This window comes from Limulus polyphemus, unplaced genomic scaffold (assembly GCF_000517525.1).
Source record: "Limulus polyphemus unplaced genomic scaffold, Limulus_polyphemus-2.1.2 Scaffold238, whole genome shotgun sequence".
Taxonomy (NCBI): Eukaryota; Metazoa; Arthropoda; class Merostomata; order Xiphosura; family Limulidae; genus Limulus; species Limulus polyphemus.
In genome coordinates, this window is record NW_013665848.1 from 149,265 (window position 1) to 171,812 (window position 22,548).

The 22,548-nt window shown below is 33.2% G+C and overlaps 1 protein-coding gene across 4 annotated transcripts in view; it reads left to right on the top strand.

The window, feature by feature from the left end:
* Positions 1-683: 683 nt before the first annotated feature.
* LOC106478651 (CUGBP Elav-like family member 4) overlaps positions 684-22,548 on the top strand; it is a 484,600-nt gene continuing 462,735 nt past the window's right edge. For all 4 annotated transcript variants that reach the window (XM_022382285.1, XM_022382287.1, XM_022382290.1 and 1 more), the window contains exons 1-2: positions 684-908; positions 19,023-19,105. In XM_022382285.1, the coding sequence (XP_022237993.1) occupies positions 19,073-19,105 (33 nt within the window). In that variant the 5' untranslated portion in view covers positions 684-908; positions 19,023-19,072. The remainder of the gene's footprint in view (positions 909-19,022; positions 19,106-22,548) is intronic.

Here is a 22,548-nt window from a genome sequence, read left to right on the forward strand (position 1 = left end):
AACCAAATGCTCACATGCCATATAACAATAACATGCATTCACTTATTGTTTGTAAGTAAGCCCATCATCTAAGTCGAACGTCGTATAATCATGTTCATACACGTGACAAAATAGGGACATGTAAAATTCTTTCATTTTTTAAAAATCTAAAATTAGTAATTTCATAATCTTCTGTTTGATTACAAATGTCCATAGAAACAAGATTAATGTAAAATCATTGAACAACTTATAATGCATTTCCAATTCTAAATGCTTTTCTGAAGTTATAATGTTCTTATAATGAGATTAAAGTCGTTTAGACAGTTGTAAAGAGGTACCTACTATAGACTAAATGCGAGAAAATGGGACCAAGGATTTATTTTAGGTGTTCTACAAATTGTATTGAACATGGATTTAACTGCAATAGAAAATTGTGTTAAAAGTGTTAAAATAAGATCGAAAACTGTAATTAAGTGTTATATATATTGTCGTTTTTTAAAAGTATTGTATATACAAATATTTTGTTACAACTTTCATTCCAATAAGAAAAAAAACACTAAACAAATACACTAAGTGCAGTTTAGTTTATCACTTTAGCCAACGACTAATTTCAGCTGGCGTTATCTTACTGGATGCGCATGCGTGTCAGAGCACGGATCAAGTGCGTACTAGACGGCGAACAGCACACTGCGTGGCATCCAACATGGCGACACTACATATCGGAGTGCTAGAGCCCGCCACTCGTCTAAACCGATCGCAGAACTATCACGAGTCAGCGATACCAGTCAAAAACCCTGATGCGATTAAGTTGTTTATAGGACAGATCCCTCGAAATCTAGACGAGAACGACATACGACCGCTCTTTGAACAATTCGGAAAAATATTTGAGTTGACAGTGTTAAAGGACAAGTTCACAGGCATTCACAAAGGTATGATAATTTAACATATTTGTTATTTCCATTAATTCTTAATTCAACTACATTATTGTATCATTTAGCAAACAACATGCGTGTCAGTTAGTTGACTAAAATAAATATATTTTTGTCAAAATGTAAACTTTCTTCAACGGAATAAGATAAATACATTGTTGACAGTTTTCTCACGAACTTTGCCAAAGGCGCGAACATGAAAGTGGCCGCACGCGGTGCAAATCTATCAGCTGTGTTCGTTTTTATTGTTTATGGGGAATTCCCAGGAAGTTCGGCTTCCAGGCATAGCAAGCTACACGTTTTATTCCTGTCGTTCTTTGTCTGGAGTATTTTTTGACAATTGAACTGGTATTTTATAACTCTTCTTTGGTCAATATTTTAAAAAGAAATTTATATTTAACTGTTTGATTACATCGTGAATCATCCTAGTAAAAAATAAAAACGTTCTTCAGCGTTTAAGTCAACATTGTGAATCTACTGATCTTTTCATGTATTAAAACTTACATGTGTATATAATGTGGAAAACTATATAAATAAGAGCCATGTCAATAAAATAACTTGTTCTTTTAGCATGCAGACCTGGTTTGTTGTTGATTCTTTGCTGCCAGTCTTCCAGATACCAGAGATAATTAAAAGAAGATACAACTGTTAATCTCCATTTATATAAATTGTTTTTAGATGTGGGTTTAGGTGCTCACAGTTTTGTATATCTAAGTGATTTTGTATATATCTTCATCTGAAGGTCCCTGTTGTCTAGTGTTTTATCGGAGTGTGATTTTTTAAACAACCAAATGTGACGTTGGTCTGTATAATTATATTACAATATATTTAATTATAACAATATACACGTTCATGTTTGCTTTGACATATATACTCTAAATATACGAATATTCTTAACGATACTAAACGGATAAATATCTCTATGGAAGTTTAATATAAATTAATTATGGATGAGTATAACGACCTTAAACTTAGAACAAGGTAAAGAAAATCTCATACCGTTAATTATGAAGCAAATCTACTACCTTTTCTCATGAACTTTATAGGTGGAAAGTAAAAATATATAGCTTGTTCCGGCGTTATAATAGCATTGTTTGAGGTAAACTATTTAAATATGTATATTTCAAGTTGTTGGCGTTAATGTTTGTTAGTACGTTTCACTTAAAGACATAAACGGCGGAATATATTTTTTGGGGGGAGGCAGGGATGATTGGAGGTACATTATGTGCTATGTTCCTGACTATTGAACTCCAAACTGAAACAGCTACCTTTCAGATAGTTATACAGAAGCCTATATTCCCTATTTAGGGGGACAGTCCTTAGCCCCCCTCCAATTTTGCCGCCTATGCTTAAAGAATAGTGGATGTTTTGTTTCGTATGGTGTTTCTCACACCTCCAAATTCTGTTGGAGGTAAGTATCCTGGCGTCGTAGTTCGGACACCGGGTGAGCATGTTTAGGTGTGACGGGGATTCGAACCTGCGACCTGCAGATTGCGAGTCGAGTCCTCTAACCACCTGGCCATGCCGGGCCAAGAATAGTAGATGAAAGCATTTTTTGTATATTTTCTGACACAAGTACAGACATTTTAGTTTTACGAACCAAAAAACTCTAAAGCTATTATATCGGATAAAGGTGTAAATTGGACAGTTTATTTCTACAGAAAAAGATAAGAAACAAAGACATTTTCAACTAATTTATTCAAATTTAAGAGCTTTTCGAACATCCATTTCAAAAAATCTTTACATTTACTAATAAGACCTAAGAATAAGACTTATTTATTTTCTAGGCTTTAGCCTTTATTCTAAACAAATCTAAGATATGCATATTACAAAGAATAGCTATGAATACATTTTAATCGTCAGTTTTGTGTTCGGTACTACTGATAGAATTGTTTCTGTCTATTCTATTGCATAGTTATGAGCTATCTTAATCAGGGTTGAGAAACATTGAATTAATCTAACTTGTAATTTAATCTGATGGGGCCAGAACGAACTTAAGTTTCAACTAGCTAACGGTGTGCTCCCTGCTTTTATTATTCAAATGGTGACGTAATTTCTTAACGTGCGGCCATTGAACAGCCTGATATTGCAGGTTAAAGGCTCACCAGAAGTAGTGCTTAATTCAATTGTAAGCAGTTAGGCGTAAGTAAGTATTTAAAAAAAAATACAATGTTCGTGCGCTGTAAGAAAAGTAAAAAAAATGTATAAACGTTTTTTTGTGGCAAAGATTTAATATATTTTGTGTTTTATTTGGTTCATTCAACATTAGTTCACGAAAAGTGGCACTTCAAAAATATTTCATTCTGTAAATGTCTTTTTTTATTCTAATTTTTTTTCTAGCGTCGACAATGTCAAATATGTTATACCAGAATAAAACACTTATAATGCATTGCTTTTTGCGTTCTAAGTTATTTTTTGGTCAACTGGGAAATTAAAGACTGATATGAAGTTTTCGTTACGTCTAACTTAGAATAAATTTAACAATAAAACTTATTTTCCAAAATGCACAGGCTAATTGTATTAAGTTTTATCAAGTTAATGATTTGATTTACACGCTAAAGAAGTTTACTATCAGACAATGCATAGGCTCTCCTACTTCCATTCATGGAGTCCCTTCGTAAACGTTTGTCAGTGCGCAGCTCCGTAGCATAACGTCGTCTCAAATTCCGAAACACCAACCAAGGGAGGCAACAGGCCGGCAGCAATCACTCTTACATTTTACTTTATTATTTACTTATTATTTTGTATATTTTTCTATTTTATTATTATTATTATTTTTAGCATCAAGTGTTCAATGTTAATAAAATGGTTTTAATACTATTCAAGAACGTAGACAGCATTATTTATTTACAGGAAGTGCTTGATTCGTTACGTGCTTGATCATATAACACCTGGATATAGGTAAGATTTTATGGAGTTAATTCCAGAATAAACACATCAGTTTGGGATCGATTCCAAAAACATAAAATATAAACTTATTTAAGCAATCATGGTTAAAAAAATAAATTAAAAGTATAGCCTTATTATATTTATTATTCTAATATTGGTTTAACCAAAGGTAAAAAGAACAAAAAAGTTTGTTTGTTTGTTATTAAGCACAAAGCTACACAATGGGCGATGTGTTGAAATCTGGTTTTGAGCGTTATAAGCCATAATAATGGGATGGGAGGGGGCGAACAAACAAAAAGAGGGAATAAAGCAACTCTCCAACGCTCTTATATAAGGTAAAAACTTATGTACGATTGTTTGTTTGTTTATTCGTGGGGGAACGGGAGCATCCCAAGAAATCACAGTATACACTGGATGTGCGCCTAATTATCTTACCCTCCACACATAGTTACAAATTCTTCCCTTGCTGGAGATCGAACCCGGGATCATAAAGAAAAACCGGCGACAGACCGACTGAGATGATACCCAGTACCCATAGGTAGGTAATGCAACATGAGCGCCACCTTGAAGAAAAATAGAAATTATCATTTAATTCTTAAAATTTACAAACAAAAAATAAAGTCAGTTGTTCTAATGTTCTTTAAGTCTCACGGTAGATTTAAAGAGGTGAAAGCTCTAACAATATTTTTCTTTGTTTGTTTAAACGTTCAAAGAAGGGACAAAATCAAGCAGTTTACTTAAAAAATGATATGAAATCTAACTACAAATACCAGGTATTTAAAGGAATATGGAACATTCTCAGCAAATTCCAAATATTTAATCTGATTAAAAGAGAAATCTACCTTAAATAAAAAAATTAATTCGAAAGACAAGCTGACCGGATAAAAAGCTAACATAAGCGATGCATTATTGTCGTTAAAATGTAAATTAAAAACAAGTCTTCCAGTTATGTATTATATAATTACTATGCAAAATTCAAATGAATGTATCTCAACAAAAATATACCTAGTATAGGTAGTACAATTTAAAATTTATTAGAATGAATGTAAAATGATGGGTCATATACAAATAGTAGATAGAAAAAAGATTTTGCATAAGGGTGGAGTGGTTGTTTCCTATCTTTTTACTAGTTCTTTACCCTAAATACTTGTTTGTTTGAAGTTATGCCCAAAGTTACACAATGGGTTATCTGTGCTCTGCTCACCACGGGTATCGAAACCCGAATTCTAGCGTTGTAAGTTCGCAGACATGCCGCTGTGCCACTGGAGGGCTTGCCCTAAAGAAATGATAAAAAATCTAAATCGACTGAAAAAAAAAAAGAGTTACATTTTAATTAATTTAAAAAGGCTGAACTTTAAAATTATGAATAAAATACGGAGAAATGAAAAGTTTGTTTGTTTGTAGTTAAGCCCAAAGCTACACAATGGGCTATCTGTTCTGTGCCCACCACGGGTATGGAAACCCGGTTTCTAGCAGACATATCGCTGTGCCAACTGGGGGACAGAAATGAAAAAAAAATAGGCGTTTTTTTTTTCCTTCGAAACAACGTGTAATAAATACCAATTTATATAATTTTAGCATATTAAAACAAAAATTAGATTTTCAATCTAATTACAGTTCTTAGGAGATAACTAATGTATTAGTTTGTTTGTTATGGATTTCGCGCAAAGCTACACGAGGGCTATCTGCGCTAGCCGTCCCTAATTTAGGGCTGATTGAAATGTATTGAAATTCAGCTCATTGTTATGGAGATTAGGGTCTCAACTTACCTATAGTTGATAATTGTTTACTCTCTACCTTATATACTTCTCTATTGTTAAGAAGATTTGCTACGTAACGCAACTACTTATTATAGACATCTTAAACAGCTAGTCACTATATGAAATATATCTTGGTGACTGTATTATGTGTGTTTGTTTGTTTTGAGTTTCGCGCAAAGCTACACGAGGGCTATCTGCGCTAGCCGTCCCTCATTTACCAGTGTAAGACTAGAGGGAAGATAAATAGTCATCATCACCCTCCGTCAACTCTTGGGCTACTCTTTTACCAACGAATAGTGGGATTGACCGTCACATTATAACACCCCCACGGCTGAAAGGGCTAGCATGTTTGGTGTGACGGGGATTCGAACCCGCGACCCGCAGATTGTGTGTCGAGCGCCCTAATCACCTGGCCATGCCGAACCTTATATACATTAGAAAAGAACGCTGTAAGATATTAAATACTTCACTGAGATGTAGTTTCTATAAACTGTTTTGTTTTAGTTGAACTACATAATTTCCATAAAAGTCTTGTCTGATCTCTTAAGTTATTTTACAGATTAGTATTCAATTTAATATATTCATATATATGTATATATATTAATAATATTTTTATGATACTGAAAAACTAATATTAATTTGGTCAATGAACTATAATATACAATTATAATAGCTTCATTATAATATTTGTTTAAATAGTAAACTCTCCTCTACTAAAAATTAAAGGTAAACATGTTTCTTCTGTTGCAGAACTTCTTCAAATAATCCATAATAAAAAATCAAAGAGTACAGAAATTATGAATTCAAATAATAGTACCTAAATGATGAACATTCCGGAGAGTTAAATAGATTTTGTTTTCTTTAAGTATCGAATTTGTATAGTTAGTATTGAATAAGTTGAATATAAAGAAAACTTGATGGTTTACTGTATTAAGTTTTAGCGAAACTTTTTTCAGGTTAAACGTCTGGATTGTGTTGTTGTCAACGGTAATATTAAGAATCGCACAATGATAAGGTCAGTTTAATGTATTTTGTTTGAAGTTCTGTATGTACTTTACGTTCAACTACTGATATATCTTTTATCTGAGGATTTAAGGAAATCAAATTAAAAATTAGTTCTCGTGATTAGGAGGTATAAAAACCCACTTCATAAAAATGCTCTATCGTCGTCGTTGTTAGGTACTCGGAAACGATGGACAAATACGCGTGCACCATTAATTGTCGACAGATTGTTTTTAGAATCGTGCCATTCTGATTTCTAGAAGAGTTGTGGTTTTTCGAGAAGATAAAAAGGTTTCCAACATTTCGTACTCTTGAACACATTTATAAGCTACCAGTTTCTCCTGTGGCTCCATCAGTTTAGCCATATTGCAGCAACGGAAAATAACAAGACGTAGAATATTTTCACCTAGAATGAAGTTCAAAATTATAGATAAAGCTCTTTTTATTTCAAAAATAGGTACAGCTTGTAAGTGAACATTCTAATTTCTGTTACACTTGATTTTTCTCTTCTATTAGTGTTTCTGTTACAACTTATTCTAAAAACAGAGTATACAATAGTAAGTTAATACTGTTATATCTCTATTATATAATTTACTGTAACCGTTTGATAATATTGTTACCGACGTTTATGAACATATGTAAAAGAGTTGTATTATTATTAAGTAAAAACACATTCTATGCTTTTGTATATCATTTGAGTCAGGCGTGGCCTTGTGGTTAAACAGGTTACGGCTCGAAAGGTCCAAGGCTGAACAGTCAATCCCACTACTGACTTAAGAGTAGCCGTGTAGGCGGCTGCTGTTGCTGGCTGATTATTTATCCTCTGGTTAACAATTCTAAATTAGAGATTGTTACGCTTGAACCTTGGGGTATCTGATCTGGCCGTTTTGTCCATATTTTACATAAGGCTAAAAATTTCAAATACCGAACTAAAGTTAAAACAATTATTTATAAAAATCAGTACTGTTAGTTGAAAAACAACACCAAGATATCAATTTTATCTTTCTACCTTTCAGAAATTAATGATCCATATTTACTCAACCTGACGCCATTTTTATCAATAATTCTTATCTTTACACCTTTTGATGTTTAGTGTTTTTACCACATGGTATCTTTCGATCATTTGTTGCTTATTTAAGTCAAATCCTTCTTTAGTCATATAATTAAAATCACTACTCTTCTATTATGCCCAGTGCAAAATCACTATTTTGTAATTACCCTGATTTTTATAAGATTGAAATAAAATTTGAAGAAAAAACATACAGTTCAACATATCCTGTAAGGCAGTTTTCCCATAATTACAATATGTCAAGTAAAATGGTGCATTAGGACTTTGTAATAGAACCTATAAATGTAAGGTATTTTGGAAAAGTTCATGGTGAAGTGAAGATTTGAGAAGTTATCTAGTTGGTGTGAATACAGATATTCTATCTACTTATTCCAAAAATGGAAATCTCAGATCTAGATGAGAGCACGTTATAAGTGACGCAACCTACGAAACATGTTTAAGTTCACGCAATTTGTCTTTCCACAAGTGTAATGTAAGGTAAAGTAATCTGTACGTTTGATAATCGAAATCCGTCTAAAAGTAGATACTTAGGTATAAATACAGGGATTAGACCACAACTGCTACTGATCAAAATGGAATACTTATTAAATGCTTTATTTCTAAGAAAGTTTTCTGTGTCTCTTTCTTCGTCTAGCATGGATGTGAAAAATCTCATAGTATATTTGTCATCTAGCTGCGAATAAGACCATTGTATTTGAACTTTAGATTCAACAAACAAAGTAAGTTACACACACACAACTAAAGTGGGATCTGGTGATGACAGAGTTAGTGACACATAATTAAAGTGGGATCTGGTGATGACAGAGTTAGTGACACACAACTAAAATGAGATCTTGTGATGACAGATTTGTGACACACAAAAGTGGGATCTGGTGATGACAGAGTTAGTGACACATAACTAAAGTGGGATCTGGTGATGACAGAGTTAGTGACACATAACTAAAGTGGGATCTGGTGATGCATGCGATTCAAAACAACGTCACATGTACAAAGAACAGAAGCACTAATTCGTTTGTTACTCACACTGAGGAATAGACACGTTTAGAAGTTTGTATTTTTGGACAAAATAATTTTGATTAATGGATGGATATCCGTAAAATAAAACACCAACTGTGAACATACCCTGATATTTCCCGTCGGTTAAACTGAAGATACACAACTCGTCAATAAAACATATTCTTTTCCTGATAACTAATAATTTATCTAATAGCAGACTAGGTTTCCTGTGTCAAATGGAGAGAATAAAACCCTCTTTTTTTGATACCTGTTCTGAAAAGCTTTTAAAAACATTTCCCAAGAGTGACCACATCCACTTATTCTGTGTTTTTATATTACTCCGCGCTCACTTATTCTTTACTGCTATATCACTCCGTGGTCACTGTACTTGGCATTCACTTATTCTTTGATGTTACGTTACTCTGCGTTTACTGTATTTCGTATTCACATATTTTTTGCTTTTATGTTACTCTGCGCTCACTTTACTCAGCATTCAATTATTATTTACTTCTACATTACTCTGTGTTGACTGTAGTCTACATTAATTTATTCCTTGCTGCTACAATCCTGTGCTCATTGTACCCCATTGCTACATTATTCCATTTTCATTCTATTCTGAGTTACATAAAAGACATTCTATTCATTTTTGTTTCATATACTACTTAACAAACTGTTATAATTTTGCTCTTTATCAAGTAGCAGGTTTTTGAGAATAGAAACAACGAGAGCCTGGAGCAACCAACTATGTATTAATACTTTCACCATATTAATAAAATAGGATGGGACGTTTGAATACTAATTAGATCACAGAAGAATTACTTTAACATGTACGTCAACGACAGTCGACTATATATATATATATATATATATATATATATATATATGGTTACAAACATTTTTACATAAAAAATTAGGTATTCATTGTGTAAAGCAGTTTCTCTTTTTAGTAGGATAGTGACGAAACGAATATTGTGCTGTGAATTCAAAGTACCTTTTGATAGAAATGATATATTCTAGAATTGAAAAGATGTGTGTTTAACTTAGTGTAACAGTCATAGTGTTTGGAAATTAAGTAAGTTTTTCTTCCATAAGATTTGAATAATTATTTCAAAAGTCTTTCAATTAATTAGAAAACTTTTCACAATAAACTACTATCGTAATTAATAAAAACAATTCAAACTTTCCAACAATTAGAAACATGCAATTAATCTTAGGAAGTGATTAGATTTTCACTATGTGGTTAAAAAGTATTCTTTACATTTATATATATATATATTGTATTAGAACTTCCTGGACCCGTTTATCTCTGTTAGGTTGACTTGATTGAATCCTTACTATCAATTATCTCTGGTTTCATGGAGAAAAATATTGAAATATGTACCTTATTTAGAACAGTAAATCTGTCATTCGAATAGCAAAAGATGTATTTAATTTCGACAAAGCCTGGCGGTGGTTAACAGTTTCACAATGAGTATTGCAACATGCCTAATAGATGAATATTATTAACCGCAAGGTAAAGCGAAAGAAGATAAAAATATTGGAATCGAGTAAAATATTCCCAAATATTATTAAACAAGCTGGGGTATCCGTTCTTTTTCCGGTTTATGAAGTTTAAAAAATGTGGGGTAGCATCCTAAGATAAATAACACAAAAATTCTAACTTTCACACAATTTATTTATAACACAACATATTATTAAAGTATTCATTATTACCTCACCAAAAGTTCTGTCTAAGCTTTAAAAACTCACTATGTATATATGTAAAACATGGAGTTCACCGTGCAATGGTCAAGATGGCTCTGTACGAAGAGGTAGCGGCCAAAGTAGTGGCTTTCTGTTACACGCTTTCAATATCCAGTTTTTAATGTCCTTTCACAGTGTTTCACATGATTAATTAATTGACGGTCATTGTCCGCAGAATTATCTTACGGGCCGAAGTTGAAAGGTCACGGGTCAAAATTGGAAGTGAGAATAACTCAAGAAACGGCTCTTTATATCAGCCTTATGGTGGCTGTTGTCATATCAACTTTATCTGAGTTTATGTATTATTGCAATAGTGGTGGTCATTTTCTTCATTGCATTCCACCATAGAGAGTGCTAGTACACCCTCTGAGATATACACGACGTTTGTATACCTTCCTTCAACACTGTGTTAATGTTGTTTCGTAGAAAAGTTATTTTTGTGTAAGGATGTGGCGCCTTCTATTAATGTACTTATCGTTAAATTATGTCAAAGATAATAAATGCTCAATAAGAACAATAATTGAGGTTGTAAATATCCACTAACATGCCCCTTGTTCCAAATAATCAGCCCACAAAGTTTGTCTGAGATTGGACCAGCGACTTAGGAGTAGTTAAATAACGAACAAAGAGACAGACACACAGAATTCTTTTGTGCTTTATATATATATATATATATACAATATATATTATTTAAGTAATAGTTAAGCAGTGTTTTATGTCTCTCATATGTTTACACTTAAAATTAAGGTTTCATTGACATGTGTATTTGCCCCCGATGAGTCAGCGGTAGGTTTAAGGACTTACAACACAAAAATCCGGGGTTCAATCCCTTGCATTGGACACAGCAAATAGTCCAGCGTGACTTTGCGCTGTATCAAATTCACACGTGTATTTGTACAGCATAATGTTTTTATTGATCTATCAATAAGTTATCTAGATGATTTTCAGCATTAATTATTGCTTCTAAATTATGGACTGAAATATGCACGAAAGCTTTAAGAAGGAAAGCAAAGGTTTCTCAAATAATTAATAAGTCAACATGTATATAGATTTCTAAAACTTAAGAAGATTGTCTTAACATATAAATTACAGGCGCAGGTTGACTCTGTGGTAGAACTCTGGGTTCCAATCCATGCGATACCACAAAATATTCCCCACTCTTTAAATTGTGGGTGCATTATAAAAGTGACAAACAATCATTTAGCGTCCTTGGTACGTGATAGGACGCTGCTGACTGGCTGCGTCCCTCTGGCCAGTAGTTCAAAATTAGATACAGCGACAGATAGCCTCAGCAGCTTTGCCATAAATAGAAAATACAAGTACATACAGATTAATAAATACACATACATGCAAGCAATACTTTATATAATCTTGGTTATTATTTATGTATTGAAAGTTACAGTGCCTATATGGACGGTATTAACTGACACCATTAATTATATAAAAATATAATCTATAATTAATTATATAATTCGATTATCGTGCAAAAGTAAGAAAACAAACCTTCACTACCATTATCATTTGATCCTTTTCTTTCGTATCCTGAATCCTGCTGAAAATACACTGCACGAAGCAAATAAAGAATAATTGAGATTTAAAATATTTTAGCTCTAACAAGACAAAAATACTCTCATGAAAGAAAATTAACCACTCTCTCCTCTATTCTTATGCATATCAGGTTTCTACTGAGTCCTTATGTAATCTAAAATGTAGATGATTCGTCTTTCGGTCTACGTAGGTAGATGTACATTTTGTAGAAGTAGCTTCATATCTTAACAAGTCAAAACAGTTTAGTTTAGTTTGGAGTATGGTCACTAGTAAGAGCAAGAACAACATGTTTAAAATCGTTGTGTTGATAAGGTTTTAAGGTATCATCGACCATTACTTTCAATACAACCGTTTCTAAGGTATCTTTAATGTCTGAGATCACTTGGAAGGATGCAACGTGTTTCCAAAGATAACCTTATTGTATATTCACAGAGTATTCACTTTAATATCTGGGGTTACTTGATGGGATGCAACTTGTCTTCAAAGATAACCCTACTGTATATTCACTGAGTGTTCGTGTCCCTCCATTCGATCAATCCTCTCTTCTTCGAGGAATGTTCCAAACAGTTTAGCAGGGTGAGGATTGGCATTTTCATTCATTAGGCTGAATTAAAGACCAATTACACAAGGATATGATAGTAAATTTTTTGTAAGAGCCTGTACATCCACCAGTACTTAGTCCTACAGATACTGTATCTCTACCACTGCCATATGCACCATCTTTATGCATGAAAATGTGTTTGGATCTGGTTTTAATTTAAAAAATCAATTTACGCCTTTTATTTGGCCAGTAGTATGGCGGAAACTTATCTATAAAAATAAAAAAGGTTGCACATTTAGTCTACAGGATGTGAGATTGGTATTATTGCAGGCGATCTGTTTTGTACTTTACTCTGAGCGAAATACACGCCATTGAGAATTTGACGTACAGGCTAATATTGTGAAGTCTGTTTAAAATGACATCAATTTGAGGTTTTGAACATATGACTCAATCTCGGAGCAGGTACCCGACGAATGAGACAAGCCAGAATCGGACAGCGTAGTCAGTAGTTAGGGGTGGCACTTGCCAGGCATACCGGCAGGGGGCATCACAAGTGTGTCGACCTCAGGTGGGGACGGGTTAGAGACGATGATGTCATAGACACCAGATGCGATGACGTCATAGTTCCACTTCGTGGAACTAGAGAACGCTGGTGCCTGTACAGGCGGAAGTTGTCCAGAAAGAATGTTGCTAGGCCACCATGATGATCTTATCATAAACTGTCTCAACATGTCATCAATGTCTTGATTTAATTATGTTACATGTAAAACCATTATTTTAACGACAACATTACTGTTTCACCAGCTTGGCTTTATGCTATCCATATAACTATGATTTTTATTATTCTTGACAAAATATTTCATTTCATACATGTATCTTATGACTGTTTTCATTTGAGTACTTATTACAGTGTTTCTATGGGCCAAATATGTTATCATTACAAGGTCTTTCTAAGGATAGTGTTACTTTAGGCAGACAATGTTTCTATAGTTCCTTAGGATTTTAACATATCTGCTATTTCGCTTTCACAAGTAAAACTCTTATTTCAACGAGACAACTATTATAAAATATATATCAATTCAGAAATATTATCCATTATTTGACACTTTGTGAAATCATGACGTCATTGTCTCTGGTGTCTATACATCATTGTCTCTACCCCACTCGCCAACTGAATCGACACACTGGTTCGCTCTCTGGCGGCGTATATAGCAATTACTCCCTAACTACTGTTGTCTGTTTGTTTTGTGAATGATGGGCTGCCTTTTCTAGGTTTCCTAGTAATTGTAGTAATGGAAGTGCCTTCACATTATGTTAATGGTACTTTGAAACATTTATAACTAACTTGAAAGGGCCTGTTTTGATTGTGTGCCTTCTATTTGTTCCATAATTCTTCATATGAGTGAAATATCTAAGCGTATTCTTGTTTAGTTCTATCTATGATTCAGGGAAAATTTTAAGCACGCCATAGTGAGTAGTTGAGACACGATATCAGTAGGGTTATTATATAGAAGTTCTTTCGTTCTAAGTAGAATTGTGGTTAACTAGAATATTCGACATTCTTAGAAATGTTATAAGCTTTTGTTGCGTATTTTACAGCCGTCTACGCCACTATTCTATATTCTAGAGCTTTTATCAAGTATCTCACAGCTGTATGATGTTTAGATGCCTCTCCGTCACTGCTCTATATTCTAAGAGTTCCTTCATGCATCGTACAACCATCTGATGTTACACGTGCTTGCATCACTTATCTTTGTTCTAGAGTTTTTCGTCATGTATTCCAAAGCAGTCTCATGATAGATGTATCTGAATCACTATTATCAGATTTAGTATTCTTTCATCTGCCAAACAGCCACCTGATGCTAGGTTCATCTCTATCACTATTCTTTATTCTATAGCTTGCATCATATGTCTGATGATAAATTTGCCTTTTTCACCTCGCAGTCTCACTTTCTAGCTGTTTCTTGTATGTTGAATTAGGACTGGAATTTTACACAAAAATATCCAGGGCCTATTTCTTTATAAATTGTGCCACTCAAATCAACCTGCTTGAGTTAATGTATGTATATATAGTACGAAATTGAGAATGTGTTGCTTACATGCACGCATATGACGTGGGAAAGAAATATTCAGAAACATCAATTTCGAAAATACATGGGATTTTGAACAATCTTTCAGAAATAAATATAGTTCCAACTAGTTGAGTGGTAAGCCCTGAGGGCTTTTAACCTTAAAATTGTGTATTTGAGCCTTGCGATGAGCACAGCACAAGTAGCCCGTGTGCAGCTTTGAGTCTTAACAAAATAAGAAAACAAAAATAGTGAACACTTTTCAACATAAGTTATGTTTCACATTTGATTTTGATCAAAATACAGTATAAGCTCCATAGAAACATTTATCTCTCGTGTACTCACACTTTTAAGGGCTTACGAGTGTTAGATTAAACGTTTTTTTAAATGACAATTTTTACTGAGCAGTTTCTACACCTTCCATCCGAGAAATATAAATGTGTTAAACTGGATATCTATTTCATCGTAAATGATTATTCGTACGTACTGTTCACTTTCTTGTCATGGTGAATTCAAATACTGAAATTACGATTAATTCGGTTTCTAGAAATTAGTTACGTTGACATGAGACATGTTTTAGGGCGACCAGCTTTGATATTGATTCACGATTCTTACCTGTGGTTGCATTCCCTAAAGCTATTTATTAGATGTGACGTGGGTTTCATGTTTAGCTTTTATGCGATACCAACTTTCATATCCAATGAACGACAAGAACGTCACTCCGTGTATGGAAAGAAAAGTAACTATTATCACGAGAATAACAGTGCTGGCGATATGGAAAGGAGAATAATGGGTATATATATATTTTGAAATCTGTGTATAGAATATAGGTCTCAGATAGCAGTAAAGAACAAAGTGCCAAGTTTGTGCTCAATCTCTTTGATTGAAAACTTACTTTTTATGAAGGTAAATTATTATCAGTGACGACAGATATAATGTAACCTCTAGCTTGGTTTGTGATTGCTCAACGTATGAATAAAATTTAGTAAAAACCAAAGTTTAATCTTATTTGGCTACTTTTTTTTACTGATTTAAAGTGGGTAAGACAATTCACTTTCACGAGTTATTGAACTGCATTCCAAACTTTATTTCTCAATCTTAGCGACACTAATTTAACTGCAAACATATACAATAAAATAGTTAAAAATACCATTTTTGCTTGAATGAGGAAAATAGCTTTACAAGTCGTGGAACGATCATTGTTGAATGCCTTAACTTTAAATTGTACGATTATCATAAGTTTTTATATATATTAATTGAAAGTTCGAATAACAGATATTTTTGTTACAGATTTTACACATTTTAAATGAAAAATAAATAGAAAACAAATTTTCGAGCATTCCAATAAATATTGATAATATATTTTTGGTTTACGTGAAGAGTTAAATTGGATTTACGTGTTTTGGAGAGATGTTCCTGATATAGTTGTAAACATGTTACTTTTACGTATAGTGTACGTGTCTAGCATCACACTGTTATGTTGTACGTTACACAACTGCAACTATCATGTTCCCTACAAAACCCCTCAGTGGTACAGTGGTAAGTCTGGAGGCTTATAATGCTAAAAACCCGTGTTTCGATACCCGTGGTAGGCACTGCACAGATAGTTCAATGGTTACCTTTCTGCTTAATTATAAACAAACAAAACCTTACACACATTGAAACTTATAATTTCAGATATTAAGCAAAAATTACAAAAACTATGGCCGAACAAATAGCCAAAATGTATTTAACTGTTTTTGAAGCAAGAAAGGCAAATAATATTCTGTGTATTTCTGATTATTTTCACATGTGCGATTTTGCTGGATATGATTCAAATACATAACGTTGTTTGTTGGACTACAAGGCAAAAAATATTCCACCACGCTACTTTTAACTCAAAGGTAACACGAGATGCCACAATTATGACTTTTGAAGATCGTTTCTACATCTGTTTATTTAATGCGTACGGAACGCTTGACTGCACAAAACCTAAAAATGTCCGTTTTGTTGTTATTTTCGTTATACGTTACTGGAATAACTGTAAGACGTATAACAGATAAATCTCTGTATGTTTCAAAGAACAGTTTTCTACCCCTCCAAAAATATTTCAGGGAAGATTAAGTGATTTTGAAAATAAACTGTAAGCAAGGAATCCTCACTAGTACATTAAATCCAGTTGGGATAAGATAATAAAGTAATGTTTTATGTAGTCTAAACGTGCAGCTTGTGATGGTCGAGTGTATTTCGTGAGTCTGCACATGCAAGGATTTGATATAGTAATTTATTTTTCTAAAATCCGTTTAGGTGAATGCTATTTATTAGTGATAATTCGTTCAAAGAGTTATGGTATAATAAAAAAAAATACATGTTTTATCGGTAGTAAAAATATACGCCTCCATGTATACTAGGAAGGTTGTTACCTTGAAATTGGCAAGGCATAGCCTGGTAGTTAGTGCGCTCGACTCGCAATATACGGGTCGCGAAACCGAAACCCAGCGCCATACATGTTCGCAGTTTTGTGTTATAATGTGTCAGTAATTTCATAAAATCAAAAGCAGTTTTCGAAATATGCTACGTAACATATTAAACATTTAAAAAATTAAACTTTGGACGTTTATGTAAGGCATTTCAGCTTTTCTGAAATATACAATATAAGTACTTTATTAGATAAAAATATTACCTTGCACTTTTTTTAATTCATTACTTGATTTATGTATGAAATCTGGTAAAAAGTACAAACCCAAAGAACGATATGTAAAAACCTTTTTTAAATTCATGTTAATTTATCTAATTTTTCTTATTATAATACTCTTTTATTTTATTGGTTATTAGATATAAGAAAGTTGCAAATACACGGCTAAGTGGGCCTTACTTCTATGTAACTCTGATTTTTCAGAACATCAATAATTTCACTTAGAAGTACTGTGTATACATCTGGAGCTTTGTGATCAGTAACCACTCAAATGATAATTATTTGAGATTATATTTAAATGAATAACTCTGGTAAATATTAATATAATATACACATTTATGAATTACTAAATGTACTCGACCTATATTTTTAGTTTTTTTTTATTGTAGTCGTGTTTTTTATGTGATTATGTTAGAACGTTAGATCAGCATTGAATTACTGTGACATAATTTATGTGATGTTCAGATATACAGAAAGTCGAGTGCTATATATTTTGAATATGCAAACCAGAAAGTCACATGTAAAATTTAACCGATATAAAGTCGTGGTGTAACAGAATGTACCAAAACTACATTTTGACATTGTTTGGCGTTACGTTGAAGGTATTGTGATGACACCAACAATGTGTCGCTTTTGGGAAGGCAGGCTAAGGGACAACCCTTTTTCCTGCAAAATATTATACACTGGATCATAAAATGTGTTCTGGTCTGGATTTGTAATTCCCAAAACGGGTATATCTCTGGTATAGGAAAACAAAGGAACATGGATAAACCTGCGACACCAGTACCATCCAGAAAGAGACCTGCGACAAGTCGTAACCCAACCATGATAATCAAAGTAAGAGGTGAGAATACGAACACAAAAATCGGTGGAAAAAGCTTTCCACGTGACTCAGATAACAGTATGCAACATAACCAAATAAGATCTCAGTCTGAAGTAGCGATAAAAATCACGTGTATACAAACTGGTTTTCGACATATCTATTTAAACGCAAACCTAAAGTAGCTAGAGAATAAAACAAGTATTCATGCTATTGCATATGAAAAGATATTGATCAAGTCACCGGATGCAGCTCCTGTAGATTTTTGTGTGTTCGGGCAATTGAAACGGGCGTCGTGTCGTTCTCTAGGTGATTTATAGGAAGCATGCATGGAGGTGTGGTGTGGTTTGAACATAAGAGCTATACGACTGAGCCTTTAGCAATGGAAGATTTGTTGCAGAGCTATTATCAAGATACACAGTCGTAAAATAAAACATGACTGGACTGTAACGACGTGATGATACTCTAAAATCGTTTGAATATAGCGTATTCATCTTTTTATGTCAGTCTTGTTTCTCTTATGTTGACGCTGTACAAACACAAAGGCTACTAGATGAAACGAATGTTCACTTATTGCTCATTTTGGAACTCTTAACTTGAGATTGTAAAAAGTTCATGTAAGTTTAACTGAAAAAAATCTCTTCTTGCACATACCTGAAGATACTTCATAAATACCTTACAGTTCACAACTTAAGACCTTTTTCATGTACTTATTCATCTTCTGTTTATTTTTGTAAGCATTAAGTATATTATAATCATAAGAAACACTAAGTGGGTAATCGTAATACGCTTTATAACTATATATATTACTTGATAATCTATGTATGTGAATAGCTTTATGAAAAATAAGTAAATAGCTGCTATGCTGAATGAAAATACCAAAAAGGTATCTTATCAAATTTTTAAACTGTAAAAACTTTGAAAAATTAGACATTATGTTAAAACGATATACGAGCTACAAAACTCAAAAGGTAGTATGATAAAATACGTGGTTATCTTCCAGGCTGTGCATTTTTAACCTACTGTGCCCGGGATAGTGCAATTAAAGCTCAGATGGCGCTGCACGAACAGAAGACATTACCAGGGGTAAGTAAACATCATAGCATAATTTTTTGCATGGTTCTCTCTATATTAAAACTTGAGTGTGATTATGGCAGTTGGAATTGGAAAAGAAAATCTTTCTGTCACAAGAGTTCTAGCAATCGGCTTACAACACCTATTTTTGATTTTCGTGACATTGGAATATTTTTATGAAGCTATGGTTCAAAGTCTACAATGCCGATCACATTTCGAAATATCCACATTTGCACGTGATTTGTTCTTAATAATTCAACTATGACAAGAAAAGGCTAAAAACCAAATATATATGAATCGAAGTGGTACTTGCCGCTTAATAGGCAAGAGGTTTGCAGGTGATTGATAAAACATTAATATTTCCGACTTCTATATTGTAACGTGTGCAAAGCATGAGTAGCATATACGGAAATATTATCTAGATTTGTGGCGATTCAGTGAATTTCCTAGATCTGTAGTTATGAAAACAAAAAATATGATTATCGAACTGTCATAATAAACTTTTAAATAAACAAATATTAGTTTAGTTAATAAACTACTTTCATTTCCGCCTCTTTGGTTCACGTTACATATTGAACACTTGGTTCTAAACTAAGGCATTTAAAGTTTCCTCTGTCAGTAATTGCACAGATGATATCTCCTGAATACGTTCATCGAAGCACCTCAGATTCATTAATGTTTGTGAATTAATGAAGAAAAATATTTGACAAAATTATGCAAGGTATTGCAGCCATCTAAACTAAACTTTTCAGGTGCTATCAGTACTAGTAAACTAACAATACAATAGTCTAATAAAGCGTGGCATTATATTCAAAACTGAAGAACTTTTGTTCACTAATGTTCACTGATAAGTCTAAGTTCACGAAGGATGGCAACAAAAAATTCACTGGCTTGCTAATAAGCTCTCGAATATATAGTACTTCTCGTAGCTCTAGTAATTCGTTGAAAAACAAGCTCAGTATTCACAAAACTGAACTAACTATCTACTTAACAGCAACAAACTAACTGACTACCAAACTCGTTTACTTAGTGATAAGTAACCAACGCAACAGACTCACAAATCCATGAATAATAACCTAAATGTATTTCGCTTTTTATATAGCTCTTATCGTTTTCTACACTTCCAAGAAAGTTCTAGTCCATTACATCATGCTCCTCACATGACGTGAAAACTCCCTCTGCATAATAATACATACGTCTAAATTAAAATATAAAACATTGTCCTCCACCTGGTTTGTGCAATTCCGTAAACGATCTTAGTAAAAACACAAAGAAAAAACAGTAGTACATTTAAGACTGTAATGTGTATATCTATGACTATCAATGTTGTTAATTACGGAAGTTTAACAACATTGACAGTCATAGATATACACATTACAATCCTTATATTATTTCTTAAATGTGCGAAACATAGTATAATTAAGCTTTTGATTAACAAAACGAAATATATAATTGATACTTAACACACTGAACAAATTAATATACAGACCGGCCTTCTACTGTACAAACAATCTATACAAAATGTTGTGCTGCAACAAAGACAAAATAGAAAAATACAGTAACAATAATGTTTGCCAATTAAGGTGTCAAGACTGCAGTAGTGTATACATAGGTCAAACAGGACGTTCCATAGAAAGGATAATTAAAGAACATTCTAGAAAGTAACAAAAAAAGGATTCAACCTTTACATCCCTCCTTATTGAAACTAAACGTCCATTTGATCCGAAAAAACTGCTAAATTTTATATATCTGTGAAAAAGGTAAAAAACTATATAAACTGGAAATTTCAGAAATAAATAGAAGCCTAAAAACAAATCCAGAAAAAGTTTTAAACGACCAGACCAATTTAAGCATCTCTCCACTTGTCTCAAGTGTCAAGGTTTCTTCCGGTTCTTTGTTTAAACTATATATAAACCTGTTTACAAACCATTACAGTCTGTACCTGATGATGCCTTTACTTGCGCAACCATGGTCGTGAATAAATAAAGTTTTTCTGAAACGTACACTTGTTTTTGTTTTTATTCAATTCAGTTAAACAAAGTATTCTTTCTTTATTCGCTTATTTTCCTTACATTGTTTAGTTACCTAGTCATTTCGGTGGCGTTCTTTTCCATGGCTCACGACGGAAAAAATATAGTATGACGCATGATTATTTATCATTACTTACTATCTTGTTACTTAGGGAATTTTATTCAGGCAGATGGTCGAGAGAACCCACTGGTGACTCCATACGTACTGGTTCTCTGTAAGTAGTATCGGCAGGAACTTTTATATTTTCACCAGGTTGATTTACCATTGGTAAAAACTTCGTTAAAGCCAACCATTTACTGTGACCACTGGTAAATACTTCGTTAAAACCAACCACTTACTGTGACCACTGGTAAAGACTTTGTTAAAGCCAACCACTTACTGTTACCACTGGTAAAAAGTTCGGTAAAGCCAACTACTTAGTGTGGATGAACTTTGGTTTGGACCACTTGTTTTGCTAGATTCTGATCTGTCACACTTGGTTTTCTATATTATTTTGTGCTCGCACCCATGTCGTAACTAGAATTACAACCTAGTCATAGAGTCTGAAAACCTCACAGCCATATCTTTGCATGCAGTTTATTCCCAATATCCACTCTTCCTCGATTTCAATTTGTCACATATGTTATGTAGAAAAGTTTTCCACACTGACGGTGACCTCCAACTTTTCTCTTCCTGGAATTTTATGGCTATTTGTTTCTTGTTTCAATCCATCTTCTTGCATCATTACCGAAGGCAATTCTCAACTTTTAGTTACCACATCAGGTCAAAGAATGGTAGTTTTTCAAGGTTTTCCATCATTGAATGCATTACCTCGTGGACAGTTTCTTTAAGTAATGATCACCATATCTCAGTTTGGACAGAAGAAGCATTCTCATGTTACGGATATCACTTCCTTGGCTTACTATCAATGGTTGATTCATCACAGTCTCGGATGTAGTTTCCATGTTTGTTTCACACTTATAGCAATTTAATTTTTCTGTTTACTTTGACAGCAATTACTATTACTTGAAAACTTTTATTTACAACCCCTGAGAATATTTCCTTTGAAGATCCGATTAAAACAATTTCCGTCCTGTGGCTTATTTCCTTCATCCTGAGTAAACAGTTGTCTCATTAAAGAACTTTTGCTGTATTTTAACTTTTAATTGAAATACCTGGTCAATGTCATCCATTATCAGTTGAAAGTTGTCTATTTAATCGTTTGAGCTCTTCTAGACCTTCTTCAAAAATAACTGATGTTTCTAAACAATTTGATCTGATATTATCATAATTCCTGTATATTGAATTTAGTTTTTATCTGCGACTTTAATTCATTCATGTTCCATCATTATCCAAACAACTTTCCTTAAAGATGTTCATCTATTTTGATTTAGTGTAATTGCCATATTCTGATCCACTATGCCACCAATGAGTTGGTTGCATGC